The sequence below is a fragment of the Cebus imitator genome, unplaced genomic scaffold, assembly GCF_001604975.1.
Source record: "Cebus imitator isolate Cc_AM_T3 unplaced genomic scaffold, Cebus_imitator-1.0 Scaffold68, whole genome shotgun sequence".
NCBI classification, from domain to species: domain Eukaryota; kingdom Metazoa; phylum Chordata; class Mammalia; order Primates; family Cebidae; genus Cebus; species Cebus imitator.
Window position 1 is genome coordinate 10,476,400 of NW_016107383.1, and position 16,160 is coordinate 10,492,559.

Sequence of the window (16,160 nt, forward strand, 5' to 3'; positions counted from 1 at the left end):
TTTTTCCTTTGAGGCAGAATTTCATTCTTTTTGCCCAGGTTGAAGTGCATGGTCTCAGCTCACTGTAACCTCTGCCTCCGGATTCAAGCAATTCTCTTGCCTCAGCCTCCCAAGTAGCTGGGATTACAGGCACACACCACCACGCCTGGCTAATTTTTTTGTGTTTTTAGTAGAAATGGGGTTTCACCATGTTGCCCAGGCTAGTCTTGAACTCCTCACCTCAGGTGATCCGCCCACCTTGGCCCCCCAAAGTGCTGAGATTATAGGCGTGAGCCACGGCCCCTGGCCATGGGTTCTTTATTATTTCAATTTTCAGAGTGGATTATGTTGCCCAGCTGGTCTTGAACTCCTGTGCTCAGGCAATCCTCCCACCTCAGACTCCCAAAGTGCTGGGATTACAGGTGTGAGCCACAAGGCCCAGCTTGGATTATGCTTTTCAAGATCTCCTGAGGCAGAAAATTTGTCTTCAAGGAGAAACTATTAGCCTTAATAAAGGAAATACTTACCTTGATGCTTTTGAACCCCCCTATAAATTCCTCTGAACACAGGGTCAGTCAAGTTGATACCAATATCTGTAGAAAGCAAAAATCGCTGATTAATCATTGAGTCTCTATTTGAAACTTCTACTTACATAGAAGCTTCTGTTACTAAACTTTTTGTTCACACACTCATCTACTCAAACAATATCCAAGTGCCTACCACTTGTCAACCAATTTGCTAGAAGCATGGGACATGAAGATGAATAGGATATAATTGCTGCTTTCCAGAAACTCACTGCAGAATTGGTAAGGAAGATCCATTGTCCAACAATCATGAAATATTAGAAGTAAACACTGGTACTATGGGACACAGCAGAGGCTTCCAGAAAGAAGTAATCATTGAACTGAATCTTAAAGGATGAGTGACTATAATCCTGTGGAAGAGAGTTAAGTGCAGACAGGAAGCAGGAGGAGCAAAGCCTTCAAGAGGAAAGAGCACAGAGCTTGTAAAGAGCTACAGGCTGTTCCGGCTGCTGGAGAGAACAATTGGCTCTTTGTATTTCTTGGATTTGGATGTGGTGATTCAGCCAACCACAGGTCCACTGAAAATATTAGAAATAAAAATAACAATACAACAATAAAAAATAATATAAACAAAGGCACAGTAAGGTATAAAAACCATTTATATAGCATTTACATCGATTAGGTATTTTACGTAATCTAGACATGATTTAAAGCATACATGAGGATATGCATAGGTTATAGGCAAACATCGTGCCATTTTATGTAAGGGACTTGAACATCTGAGGGTTGTGCTATCTGCAGGAGGTCCTGGAACCAATCTCCTGCTGATACTGAGGGAAGACAGTGTAAGGAAGGGAGAGGTCAGAAGATGCCAGATCTAGCTATGGTACAGACACCTGTCTTTAAAATACTGGATGCAACATGAAGCTCTGTCCTGCTGTAAAATATAAGGGAACATGGGGAACAAGACATCAACTTAGACTGTAATTAGTCACAGGCAAGAAAAAAAATGCCTCCCTTATTTAAAATATACATCATTTAGCTTTTAGCAGAAGGAGAATCTTAAAATTTGCAGTGGTGGTAGGCAGCTGATTATCAACAGGCTCCCTACGTTATTTCTGTCAAGTTTCAGCTTCTTGGTATGTTCTCATTCTAATTTCTGCCAAGCTGGTCCCAAGGAATGTCTGCTCCAACAATAAGACACACCTTGAAAGTGAATAGGAGTTTAGTGAATTTAAGAGATGTGGAGAGTATTTCAGGCATTTGAAACAACAGGAGAAAAAGTAAAATGTAGAAAACTACAAAAGATATTTGGGTACCAACATGTCAACAAAGATGGGTGGGGTGATGAATTCACAACTGGCACCCTTTAATTAGAAGGGCTATTAACATACAAATATCACCTAATACTACACATACAGTACAGGGGTTCCGTGGAATGGCCCAATCAGAAGAATTACTATCTAGTTTATTTATAAGTAAGGAAAGGAAATTAGATAAAGGGGGCAGACTGAGAAAGGAAACTCAGAAAAGAGAGGACAGGCTTTTCTGCCTACAACAATCCTTCACAGAGGTTTAGTCTAGGGTCACCGACCGTCACTGCTCATTAGGAAAAGAGAAATGCTCTGTATCTCTTCTAGACCATTTCCTCTTTGTACAGTGTTAAGCAAACAATTATTCATAACGCTTGTCAAAGACTTTCAGGGAGCCTTTATTCAAGAGAGACTATTGACGGCAGTGAGGGTTTTGCAGAAGGGAGGGACTGGGCTCAATTTTGAATACAAGGACAAGTGAACATTTATTGCCACCAAGTAGAATGGGGATCAACAGATGAAAAATTACTAAGAGGAAACATCAAAGGTAAGGGAAGACTGTGGGTATACTCAACTTGATGGACTCCTGCTGAAGGCAGGACAGAGTGCTAGGATACCAAAGATGGGGGATAAGGAAGTGATCAGATAGCAAGGTAGGGATTTTCACTAAACTGACCTACAGAATTCCGGCTAAAACTGAACCCAGTGGGCCATGGACAAAGCCTAAGGTTGGGGCCTACTCCAGAAGCCAAGTCAGGGCAGTCCAATTCAGGATTCAAGGGAGACTCTTTGTCGGCAGTAAAGAGATTTGAATTTTTCCAAAGCAAAAGCAATCTTTCACTAGAATACAAAGTGAAAAACAGACGGAACTGAGAAGTGTGCAAATTTACCAAGTAAACATTTCTGATTCCAATTTTAAAAGCTAATTGAAGATTAGCTTGGAGCCTTAGTTTATAAAGCCATTCCTTGCTGCCCTAACAGGAATGAGTGTTAAGGGAAGGCTAAATTGTACTACAATGCCTACCCTGAAGCAGATGCTGACTGCAATCTACTCTAGGTGATACTACTTTCTCTTAGAACTGGCTTCTGAAGGGTCAGTTGTTCAGGCCCTGAATCACAGTGTACCTTCTAAATGCAGATTTGGATCCAGGTGTGTCTTGGCCTTTAGGATGCCCTGCACTGGTTCAGTAACCAATTCCTTCCCTCTTCTCTGAGAATCTCTGGTGACTTACAGCCTTTTTCTTTCTGACACATGGTTTGCCTACAGTGTATTCCTTAGCCAGTTGTTAATAGCTGCTTCTGTGCTTTGATGAATAGTCTGCTTCACCTAACTCAGGAGGTTCGGTGGCAGGTGTCCTTTTCTGGATTCTGTGTTTCACAGCTGTTTCCTTTAAGAAGTTTTCTTCTCTCCTATAGGGAACAACCTCTGAGACAAACCACTTCCTCACCTACCTACCCACTAGCAAACAGCTGCAGAGTGATTCAGATAATTAACAAATAAATACAGAAGGGCCAAAGAAAAGTTCAAACTGATCACTGAAAGTATTCCATCTGCGAACAAGTTCCAAGAAATACAATAATATGGAGAAAGTACAACCATGTAGGTATGGAAAGAAAATGGGCTTTGGAGGCCAGAATTTCTGGCATTGCCAATTATAAGCTAAATAATGGTAGAGAAACCACAAAGTTAATGCCAACAAAATTTACAGTGATTCCCTTACGCCTATACATAGTTCAGCAACTGGGATAGAATAAATGGGAATCGAAATGAAGACTGGGCCAACTTCTCAACCTCATTAATAATACATTTATATCTTTTCCTCGATTTTTCCCTTATCCTATTAATATTTAGAAATGTTGTCAGATCCCACTTCTCCTGCCTATAATAATGCTTATACTTATTTGCACCACATACTGTTAACACAATATATCGTTTTGTGTCTTCTAGAATACAACAATTTCAAACCAAAATGTTACTGCAGTGAGGACAACAGCCAATAAAAGAACTCCCTGACTCTCTTTTGGAGGCAGCAGGACAAAATTTTTAGGCTGCAAACACTGTTCCCCCATGGTCTTACAACTCTGCCCAATTTAACTCCCAACCCAAAGATCTGGGCCCATGTAACTTCCCGACTAACAGTCCTAGGTAGGGCCAACTCTATACCCCTGGTCAGCAGGTCAGCTACAAGATGAGACCTTCACCCACATGCCAAAGATTTGTCACTGTTGGCTCTGTCAGGAAGGGGGAACGTGGAGTTGGGATTAGGGGAAAGGAGTCAGACTCGTGGGACCAGGGGAAAGCAAAGAGGTAACATACATACCTCACAAACTTGCTGCTTCTTATCAAATACCTTGGCTGACAGAAGAATGCAAGTTAGCTCCCTGCTACCTTGGTGTTATCAGTACTGCATGTGGCACTCTGTAGCCTAAGGACCATCCTACAGAATCTCCAGCAAGCCTTTATTTCCTTAGTCAGCTCCTCTTCTGCTGATTCTGACTGCTGCAACCTTGCAATGCATTTTCATACTTTCTCTAACGAGTCTGCCTTTCTTTACCTACAACTGTCTTGGAAAATTCTTATTTTCTTCTTTTTTTCTTGAGACAGAATCTCACTCTGTTGCCCAGGTTAGAGTGCAGTGGCACAAGCACGGGTCACTGCAACCTCTGCCTCCCAGGTTCAAGCAATTCTCTTATCTCAGCCTCCCAATTAGCTAGCATTATGGGTGCCCGCCACCACACCTGCCAAATTTTTTGTATTTTTAGTAGAGACAGGGTTTCACCATGTTGGCCAGGCTGGACTTGAACTTCTGACCTCAGGTGCTCCACCCGCCTTGGCCTCCCAAAGTCTCCAAGAAATATGGGACTATGTGAAAAGACCTAATCTACATTTGATAGGTGTACCAAAATGTGACAAAGAGAATCAATCCAAGCTGGAAAATACGCTTCAGGATATTATTCAGGAAAACTTTCCCAACCTAGCAAGGCAGGTCAATATTCAACTCCACGTAATACAGAGAACACCACAAAGATATTCCTCAAGAAGACCAACCTCAAGGCACATAATCACCAGATTCACCAGGGTTGAAATGAAAGAGAAAATACTGAAGGCAGCCAGAGAGAAAGGTCAGGTTACCCATAAAGGGAAACCCATCAGACTCACAGCAGATCTCTCAGCAGAAACCCTACAAGCCAGAAGAGAGTGGGGGCCAATATTCAACATCCTTAAAGAAAAGAACTTTCAACCCAGAATTTTACATCCAGCCAAACTAAGCTTCATAAGCGAAGGAAAAATAAAATCTTTTGTGAACAAGCAAGCACTCAGAGATTTCACCACCACCAGGCCTGCTTTACAAGAGCTTCTGAAAGAACCACTACAAATAGAAAGGAACAACCAGTATCAGCCTTTCTAAAAAATACCAAAAAATAAAGAACATCAACATAATTAAGAACTTCCATCAACTAATGGGCAAAACAGCCAGCTAACATTAAATAGTAGTATCAAACTCACATATATTATTATTAATTCTAAATTTAAATTGACTAAATCCCCCAATCCAAAGACACAGGCAGGCAAAAAAAGTCAAGACCCATTGGTATGCTACATCCAGACCCATCTCGTATGCAAGGATACACAAAGACTCAAAACAAAGGGATGGAGAAAAATTTTACCAACCAAATGGAGAGCAAAAATAAATAAATAAATAGAAAGCAGGAGTTGCAATTTTTGCTGATAAAATACACTTTAAAGCAACAAAGATCAAAAGAAGCAAAGAAGGATATTACATAATGATAAAAGGATCAATGCAACAAGAAGAGCTAAAAATCCTAAACATATACCCATCCAATACAGGAATACCCAGATATATAAGACTTATAAAGAGAATTAGACTCCCACACAATAATAGTGGGAGACTTCAACAACAATATTAGACAAATCAATGAGACAGAAAGTTAACATCGATATCCAGGACTTGAACTCAGATCCGGAACAAGTAGACTTAATTAACATTTATAGAACTCTCCACTTTAAATACACAAAATATACACTCTTATCAGTACCACATCACACCTATTTACAGGTTTAAATGAAATATTGGTTGGCTGCTTGTTAGTTATTTTCTTCCCTCATTTTTTTTTTCATGTCTCTATTATTAAACACAATTACAGGCATACCCATTTTTAGACTGCATTCTAGCCCGGGCAATAAAACAACACCCCTGTTCTCTCTCCCTCTTCCTCTTTCTTCCTCTCCTTCATTCTTTTTTTTTTAAAGAATAAGACCAGATAAAAGCCAGCAGCAGAGGGGCCTGGAGACTGGCCCTGCTCACTGACCCCTTGTCCAGGGTCCCAGCCCATGTGCCCGCCTGGGTGGAGCTGGGGTGCCAGTGGGAACCCAGTAGGGCAAGCAGAAAAAAAAAAAAAAAAAAAAAATTAAAGCCAAAAATAATCAAAAAGGGTGTTTAAAAAAAAAAATAAGTGGGATGTTGGGGAGGAATTTTTAAATAAAAAAAAAAAAGAAAATCACCTGGCCACAGTGCCTCAGTCTCCTCTTCTGTAAAAGGGAACATTAAAAGTACCTACTTATCTCTTGAGGTTGTTAATCCCTAAAAAGCACCTGGAATGGTGCCTGGCACCACTGACCAGCAGGCTAGAGACCTGGAATCAGTCATCACCAGGGAACAGATAGGAAGGAAACCAGGGCCCTACATGGGACATTTCAACAGCGTGTGAATAAAGGGAGAAAATTTAAATTCCTGGCCAGGCATAGTAGCTCATGCCTGTAATCTCAGCACTTTGGGAAGTGAAGGCAGGACAACTGCTTGAGGCCAGGAGTTCAAGGCCAGCCTGGGCAACATAGCAAGTCCCCATCTCTACAAGAAATAAAAATTAGCCAGGCATAGTGATGCATGCCTGTAGTCCTAGGTACTTAAGAGGCTAAGGTACTTGAGAGGATGGCTTGAGCCCGGGAGGCAAAGCTAAAAAAAAAAAAAAAAATCTATCTGGGATTACAGGCATGAGCCACCGTGGCCAGCCAGCCTTGGTAAATTCTTGTACCCTCGCACTGCTGGCCCAGATAGTCAAAGCTCATCCGCCATAAGTGTCTTTCTAAGCCTCAGTTTTCTCACTAGTAGGGTGGGCATAACATTTCTCCTTCTAGCAACAAAATGTGGCTCAAATCCAAAAACGAATGTGAAAGCATTTTGCAAATTAAAAGTCCTATTAACATGTAATTACTGGGAACAGTGTTATTATAAACACTGTAACATGCCAACAACAAATGGAATTTGAATCAGCATTAGCTGTACCGTCATACCACCTTAAGTAGTTAAGGCTCCCGATCCAAGAATGCATTATCAAACACCCAAATGTGAGTCAATATGTTTTGAACATTAAGACTCACGATGTAATCACAAAAATAAAGCCACTCGAAATCCTATTTAACTTGTTCAAAATGCTCTCATCTATACTAAGGGAGAGTGAGAAACAAAAACCTAGTAACTGAGAAATACAAGCACTTTCAAAATATCAAGCCCAGAAAGGCATTTAAAATGTTAGCAGCAGTCCAAGCTCACTCCCCTTTGAGCTAAATAATTACTTCTTGAAGCCACTTGCTATGTGGGCTCTAGACTGACATCAAGTGGCCCTAAAATGCCATACACTCTCTAGTTCAACAATACATAGCCAATCACTAAACAATGTTATTTTTGTAAACCAGTAAGAATCCCTGATTAACAATTTTTGTAATCACCTCTCCCTTACGATTTTGTCCTTTAAAACTTGAGCCTCTTTTTTGTTCTCAGGAGCACTCCCTAAGGCAACTTGGAAGTGTGTTCTGGGCTACAGTCCTTAACTGTTGTGCTTGAATGAACTCTGTAAACTAGATTCTGACCTTTTTGATTATTTGAGGTTGACAACACTATCTTTTAAACTAAAAGTCTCTACTAGATGTATGCCTATTGGCATGTAAACTCAAAGTAGACAAATACTGTATGAAAACCAATGTCTAGCCAGATCCAGCTAAAGACAGTAAGTTGCTTGAAAAACTAAGAAAATAAGAGATACGGGTGGGAGGGAATGACAGGAAGAAAAACAAGGCGATGTGGAAAATTACTACATCTGATTAGGGGAGGAAACTGAAGGATTCATATGTTCAGTAGCATGTCACCCTATAGAGATCAGAAATGTTTCTTTTTCATTAATTTTTTTCAAATAGCTGGCTTGAAAAACTCTTAAATAATAATATTTTATTATTTAAGAGTTCTTCAAATATTGAGTTTTCGTTTTTAAAACAAAGTAAGAGTAGAAAACAGCACTGTTTGTAACCAGGAGAAAACCACAACTCTTAAGCTGAAGCCTCAGTATTTGGGCTCACTGAATCATGTCACATCACTGTCACTTGTGATCCAGGGATAATAAGGGACAGCAAATAGGGCACAATTTTTCTTTTTTAAAGATACTGTTAGTCTTTAGATATAACTTCAAGTTTACAGCAAATACAGGGGATTAGAGAACAAGCTGAATGATACTACTATTTAGCAAATGAACAAAGCCAGGGCATAAGACTTTCTGTAGGATGTTGACTTAAAATCATGAGATCTATACATTAGGGAAGAGGGAAAAACTTTTTTTTGAGACAGAGTTTTGTTGCCCAGCTGGAGTGCAATGGCGTGATATCTGCTCACCACCACCTCTGCCTCCCCGGTTCAGGCAATTCTCTTGCCTCAGCCTTCCAAGTAGCTGGGTTTACAGATGCCTGCCACCATGCCTGGTTAATTTTTTGCATTTTTAGTAGAGATGGAGTTTCACCACGTTGGCCAGGCTGGTCTCAAACTGCTGACATCAGGTAATCCACCCACCTTGGCCTCCCAAATTGCTGGGATTACAGGCATAAGCCACCACGCCCGGCCTTAGAATTTTTTTGTATTGAGGTGCAACCTGCAGGCTGGGAAGCAGAGCCTTTGGCTGAGACCAAAACCAAGCATTTCAAGGGAAGAAGCAGGGAACAGGAGTTTTACACTAAATGGGCTGCTAACGTACATATTTAACACGTTAGAGGAGGAGCTATGTCTATTCATGAAAGGTGGACTTATGCATGTATGATAAGCAAACATACGTGTTACATAAACCCCATATTCACTTTGGGGTGGAGATTTAACATTAAAATGCAGTAAAATTAAGCTTTATATGTCAAAAGGTACATAGCCTAAGTAACCCAGCCAGAACTAGTCTGTGACTGGTGGTCATTTGTCAGGAAAGAACGTGCCATGAAACTGATCAGCTATCATGTCAAAACCACAAAAAAGGAGAGGAGTCTGGATGTGGTGTCAGGTGGTCAGCTGAAGTCAGCAGAGGAGTGAGTCTTCTTTTTCTGTTCCAGGGGTGATTTCTACTTCATGCTTACAAAAAAAAAGTCTGGTATTGGTGAGGAAGGGGGTGTACTGAGGCGTGACCAACGTCTCATTTCATCATGGCTAACTTAACTTTTAAAGTTTTTCTGGGGTCTCCTTGGCCAAGATGGTGTTCATTCAGTCAGTCAGGTAGGGTAGGGGGATGCTTAGAATTTTATTTTTATTTCACATTTCCCACTTTTGGCCACGATCTGGTGTGGCCACAATCTGCTGCAGCCAGCACCAATGGCCAAATCTTTATTTTTTGTCCCATGCATTGCCAGGGTGGTGTGGCTACCTGTCCCAGATCCATCTATTCCCTAGGATAGCCAATTGGACATCCTAGATCAGGAAGGAATAGAGACGGCAGGCACTCATTAACCCATAAGGCATAAGAGATATAAGAGCCAAAAGAAATGGCTACAGAATTAACTTCCCTCTAAGCTCTATGCACTGAGCCATCATAATTCTGGTTGTAACATGGACTTCTTCCAGTTCTATCATAAGTAATTTAAATATTCGAAAAGAAAGTATGATGGAGACTATGAATATGACAAACACATAGCAGCCTGAAAGGGCTTTCCCAGGCCAGTTAGAAGCCAACTAAATAGATCATTGAGCGTATTAGTAGTTCATACCTCTTGTAACCATTTAAGTTTGTTTGGATAGTCTTTCTCTAACAGTTACTATTTCACCTTAAGTACTTATATAAGTGTAACAGGAAGCATGAGCCAAACAAATCCTTGTCTGGCTAGGAGAAAACCTACAGCAATTTTATTATCTAGTATTACGCGAGCCAAGGAGTTTAAAGACTTTGGTTGAGCTACAAGGCTTTTTGCAGCAGCTGCAGCTTTCTGACCAATAGTGGCAGAGACTTTTCAAATCAAATCCTTATTAACATAAACCCCAACCCTTGGAATTAATATTCCCAGGATGCTTTGATCTGTATCATCTTCATACCCTGCCAGCAGAGGCCTTTTAGTTTAATAACGAAGAGAGAAAGTGGGTCCTTCTGTAAGTTTGTGTAAGGATAAGGGGGTTACAAAATAACCCAGCAAGCATGAACCTTCTAACCGTAAGCTGTCAAGGCAGCAGTGTGCCCAAAGCTGTACAGGTGGTTCAGACCCTATGCCATATACAAACACAAGCCTGAATGGGGGCCACAAGTGATACTTCTGATGGTGTGTTCATTATCAGATGCATTCATGGGGAGTGTTGACAACACCAAACTGAACCATGGGCCATTTCTCTTGCAAGCTTTCCAGAATCCACTCACATATTTTAAATGCAAATACTGTTGGCACTGTAGGGATATATTGTTCACTTTATTTATCTGATGTAGATGACACTTGTCTACCCAGTAATTCATAGATCAAAAAGGTGTCATGATAGGCTGGGGGCAGTGGCTCACGCCTGCAATCCTAGGACTTTGGGAGGCCAAAACATGCGGATCACCAGAGGTCAGGATAAGACCAGCCTGGCCAACATGATGAAATCCAGTCTCTACTAAAAATAGAAAAATCAGCAAGGTGTGGTGGCGGGTGCCTGTAATCCCAGCTACTTGGGAGGCTGAGGAAGGAGAATCGCTCAAACCTGGGAGGCGGAGTTTGCAGTGAGCCAAGATTGCACCATTGCACTCCAGCCTGGGTAACAGAGCAAGACTCAGTCTCAAAAAAACCAAACAACAACAACAAAGAAGGCTCCAAAGAATGGGTTTCCAATGTTAAGAACCAAGGACAAATCAAAACAAAGGGTGACAATATCTGAGCTTTGAAGCAATTGGACCTGGAAAGTCAATAGGGAAAGGGGTTGGTCTGGGTAAGTGGTGACATTAGGGACATCTGAGAAGTGATGATATTACCAATGGCATATATTTATCATGAATGGATCAGGAAAGTTGTTGGCAAATCCAGCAATCCAGTAGGTTTCCTTCTACTAGCAACATTTGGGACAGCTTAACTAAAGTGTTATCATGCCATTCTCTGCATTGAGACAATCACAAACAGGGACAAGGGGACAGTAAGGCTGAGGGTAAAAGGAAAGGAGGGAACAGACATTTAACAATTCAGAAAACTGAACCAAGGGAAAAAACATAAATTCCATACAAATCCAAGGGGATTATCTGACAAACTTTAGGGACTGTCCTTAAGTAAGAGAACACGTCACTAGAGGAACAGAGCAATGACGTTTTTGGGGGGGGGGGCGGTCACAAGCCCTGCTTAGTTCTGATAAAGACAGGAAGAGGGCGCACACAGGTAGCTAGCTAGGCATTGAAGTTATCTAGTAGAAAGGCATGGAACAAACTCTATTAAGAGGCAAATTATTAAATGAGTCCCAGTGTCTTTGAATATAGTCCTGGCCCTGAGTCTCACAAAAGCAGTTTATGTTGACTATTGCCTTTTTCTGGGTCTAAAGATGAGGCTTTGGTTAACTTAAGTCTAGTGTCAGAGACTGCATCAACTTCCAAGATTCAGCAGGGGCTGGTGTTTTCAGATGAGACACGTGCAACTACGAGTCAACTCTCTCCAACTTTGCAACATAAGGATTAGTTAACAGCACCCATCCAGTAGGCTGGAGGAGGTATTTTAATTGACGTCTCTTCCAGTACTTGTCATCACCACGCTGGAGGTGGTAATACTGGGGTTTAGGCCTGATGGGAAGCTGTAAAAAGATCCTACAACCTGCAGTGATTGATCTTTATAGCTTTAACAAGCCCCTGGTAATAAGCCAAAAGCTCCCCCTGTAATTGGGTGGGAGAAAATAGTTCCTGGTCTAAGTGCACAGACCAACCAGTAACAATTTCAAAAGGGGAGACCTGATATTTCCCAGTGGGAGTGAACTGCAGAATCAGCAACACTAACGAGAGAGCTTTAGGCCAGGATGGGTTAAAAGTTTTTGTAACTTTTGCCAGCTGGTTTTCAATGATCCCATTAGACTGTTCAACTAGCCCAGAGGACTAGGGGTGACAGGCACAGTGAAAGTGTTATAAAATGGGCAGACTTTTAAAAACTTGTTCCAGTATTCAGCAGGTAAAATGAGTGCCTGGATCACTGTGGAATTCAGTGGGAACACCCTAGGTAAGAACGGTTTTTCTCAAGAAGCATTTGGCCACCACCATAGCTGTTGCTTGTTTACAGGTGAAAGATATACCTCAATGAGAATACATAGTCAACCATTAGAAGAACAAAATTTAATCTGTGGGATGGTGGTAACTCAGTGAAACCAAGTTGTCACATGGCGAAGGGACCTTAGGGAAGAGAAAATTGTCCTGAAGGGAGCTTTAGGAGTTCACCTGGGTTATACTAAGAGTAGATATTGCAAAGTTTATATCTGAGGGGCAAGAGCTGGAGAAAGCCACCAACAGTCTACCCCGATGAATCATTTTGTCTGGATTCTAATGGGTTACATTATGTATGAAGGTTGTCTGTCTTTGTAGGGTGCTGCGTTAGGACTCGGTGTCCATTTGGATCTTCCCATAATTTTGTCCGGGGAAGTGCAATTTTGTTTCATCCATTTCCCTCTTCCAGACTCCAAGACTATCTTTTGTGAAAATGAGTCTGGAAAGGAGGTCTTCAGATGGGGAGGGGAGCAAGGAAGAAGGAAGAGCAAGGGGAGGAGGGGAAGGAGTGTGTTGAGTACACATAACTGAGGGAAGGAGCCACTTGCAGGGTGGCAGCTTTAGCTGCCGTATCCACTAGGTGGTTGCCTTTGCTGTCTTCCATCTTGTCAGAGAAATATCCCTGGACTTTGATAATGGCTAGGGCTCAATGAGCCTAAATGGTGTCTAAGAGAAACAAGGCAGTCTGTTTTTTGAGACAAGAGTTTCACTCTGTCACGTAGGCTGGAGTGCAGTGGCATGATCTCAGCTCACTGCAACCTCTGCCTCTCAGGCTCAAGCGATTCTCCTCCCACGTAGCTGAGATTACAGGTGCGTGTCACCATGTCTGGCTAATTTTTTTTTTTTTTTTTTTTTTATTTTTTTTGTAGAGACGAGGTTTCACCATGTTGGCCAGGCTGGTCTCAAACTCCTGACTTCAAGTGATCCACAGGTCTTGGCCTCCCAAAGTGCTAAGATTACAGGCATGAACCCCCGGCCTAGTCTCTGTTCTTAATAGGTTGTCCAGAGGAAGTAAAAAATCCTCTGTTTCTAGAGTATGCCAAAATCATGGGCAATTCCAAAGGCATATGTGTTGTCCGTATAAATATTAGCCATTTCATCCCCGGCCAGTAGGCAGGCCCAAGTGAGGGCATGCTAATTCTACTTGTTGGGCAGATCAGGCAGTTGGCTGGAGGCCTGATGCAATGGTTCCCATCAGAGAAAACACCACGTAGGCTGCATAATGGAAGCCAGCAGAATTTTTGAGAAAGGGTCCCTTAGTGGGTAAGAGGGACTCCTTTAATCTATATGAGGTGAGAGAAGGGGATCTATAAAGACAACGCAGTCATGGGGAACATCTCCTATTAAATGCAAAAGGGTAGCTGGATTAAGGAGGTAAATCATGGTTAGGTTACCAGAGGAGAAAATTATTTCATAGGAGGTCAATCAACTGGCTGAAAGATGCCCAGGTGCAAAGGGCCTAAATTGAATGAGAAACATATAAAATGAGAGGGGATTCCAGGAGTATATTTTGGTAGCCTTGATGAGGGCTGAGGTGGTGACAACTGCCCTCAGTACAGGAAGGAATGCCTCGTTAAACTGGTCAGCTGTCATGGTGGAACTAAAAAAGGAGGGAAGGCTGGTCACAATGTCAGGCAGTTGGCTGAAGTCAGCAGAGGAGCATTCTTTGCTTTTCATTCTTTGTTTTTCCAGGGCTGGTTCTGTTTAACTTTCAGGGAAAAAGTCTGGTATTGGTTAGTAAGGGGACCATGACCAACCTTGCATCTTGTCATGTTTGGGAATCTTAGTTTTTCACGTTTTTCTGGGGTCTACTTGGCCAAAGAGGGGGTCCATTCAGCCAGTTTAGGGGGCTTAGAATTTTATTTTTATTTCACAGGACAACTAGTCCAGGTGCTTTGGCAAGTCAGTGTCATTAAAAAAAGAAATGCACTAGTAAGGGGTTGGTAAATTAAGGCTCACAAGCTACTGCCTACTTTTGTTTGCCCCTAAGCTAAGAATGACCTTACATTTTAAAATAGTTGAAGAAAATCAAAAGAATATTTTGTGACACATCAAAATTATAAGAAATTCAATGTCCATAAGTTTTACTGGTACGTGGCCACACCTATTTACATACTGTCTATCACCTGCTTTTGAATGACAAGGTGTGAGACTGGAGAAAACGCAAATTGCTTTCTCCTACTGTATTCTCACACAATACTCTAAATACTTCATTTTTTTTTTTTTTAAATAGAGATGGGGTATCACTTTGTTGCCCAGCCTGATCTTGGGTTCAAAAGGTGCTCCCGCCTTGGCCTCCCAGTGCTGGAATGACAGGCCTGAGGCACCTTGCCCACCCATTCACTTTTGATATCAGGTGTGTATGGGGTTTCCCCTCCCAATAACCAATTCTCTAACTCCAGCTGGATGTCCTACAATTTAAGTCAATTCTCACACTATCTATCTGGAGATAATATCAGACTGGAGAGGTCAAGGGCTCAGCGCCACAAGACTCTCCTCATTTCAGATACCAGTTGCAAGCAGTAGGTTCCCAGGTTACCCACAACTTGTCTAATTTGCTACAATCAGAGGTTCCCACATCCCCTTTTCAGGTTTCATCATTTGCTAGAGCAGATCACGGAACTCAGGAAAGCACTTTACTTACTATCACCCATTCACTATAAAAAGATGCAACTCAAAGACAGCCAAGTGGAAGAGATGCATAGAGACATGGATGGGTTTTTATAGAGGCTTCAACATGTTAGTATGACTGATTAAATCATTGGCCATTAGTGAACAACTCAACCTTCAGTTCCTCTCCCCTTCCCCAGAGCTGGGAGTGGGTGGGAGGGACTGAGACGTCCATCTCTAATAACATGATTGGTTTTTCCAGGCAAACCCCATCCTGAGGTTATCTAGGAATTCCCAGCCATCAGTCATCTTAGTAGCATGCAAAAAGACACTTAGCACTTAAGAGATTCAAGAGTGTTAGGAGCTGTGCGCAAAAAAATGGGAGCAAAGAACAAATATGTATTTATTATGACATCACAGGACACACAAGGGCAGAGTTGAATAGCTGCAATAGAGATCACATGGCCCTCAAAGTCTAAAATATTTACTATATGGCTCTTTAAAGAAAACGTTTGCAAACCTCTGCACTTGATTTAAAAAGTTAACAGCCAAATGTGTGGCTCTAAATGGGATACTATTTTGGACATGAACACCTGGTAAGGGACACTTTTGAAAAAACAGGAAAAATTTGAGTATGGTTTTGGTATCAGTTAAGATGCAAACTTCCTAAAACGGAAGGGTGGAGACTATGATTGAAAAAAGCAAATTACAAAAGAGTAGCCTCATTATGATCATTTTGTTTGGTATGCCTACAAAAGATCTGGAAAGATAGATATGGAGGTGTTATGTGTGATTTATAGGAACTGTATTTGTCTGTTTTTGCATTGCTATAAAGGAATACCTGAGATTGGGTGACTTATAAAGAAAAGAGGTTTATGTGGCTCATGGTTCTGCAGGCTGTACAAGAGGCATGGCGTCAGCATCTGCTTCTGATGAGGATCTCAGGAAGCTTCCAATCCTGGTGGAAAGGGAAGGGGAGCCAGGGTGAACTCACTCACTACCATGGGGAAGCCATCAAGCCTTTCATGAGGGATCCATCCCCATGAGTTGGACGGTGGGAAGTGACCCAAATACCTCCCACTGGGCCCACCTCAATGTTGGAGAGCAAATTTCAACATAAGATTTGGAGGGGACAAATATCTAAACTATACCAGGAATGGAATGTGACGTTTTTATTTTCACTGTTGTCTGTATTTTGCATTTTCTTCTTGCACAGATATTTCTCTCT

The 16,160-nt window shown here is 41.7% G+C and overlaps 1 protein-coding gene across 1 annotated transcript in view; it reads right to left on the reverse strand.

The window, feature by feature from the left end:
• Positions 1-16,160, reverse strand: part of TATDN1 (TatD DNase domain containing 1) — a 51,942-nt gene that overhangs the window by 32,444 nt on the left and 3,338 nt on the right. The window contains exon 2 of the mRNA XM_017530756.2: positions 507-572. Coding sequence (XP_017386245.1) covers positions 507-572 — 66 coding nt within the window. The remainder of the gene's footprint in view (positions 1-506; positions 573-16,160) is intronic.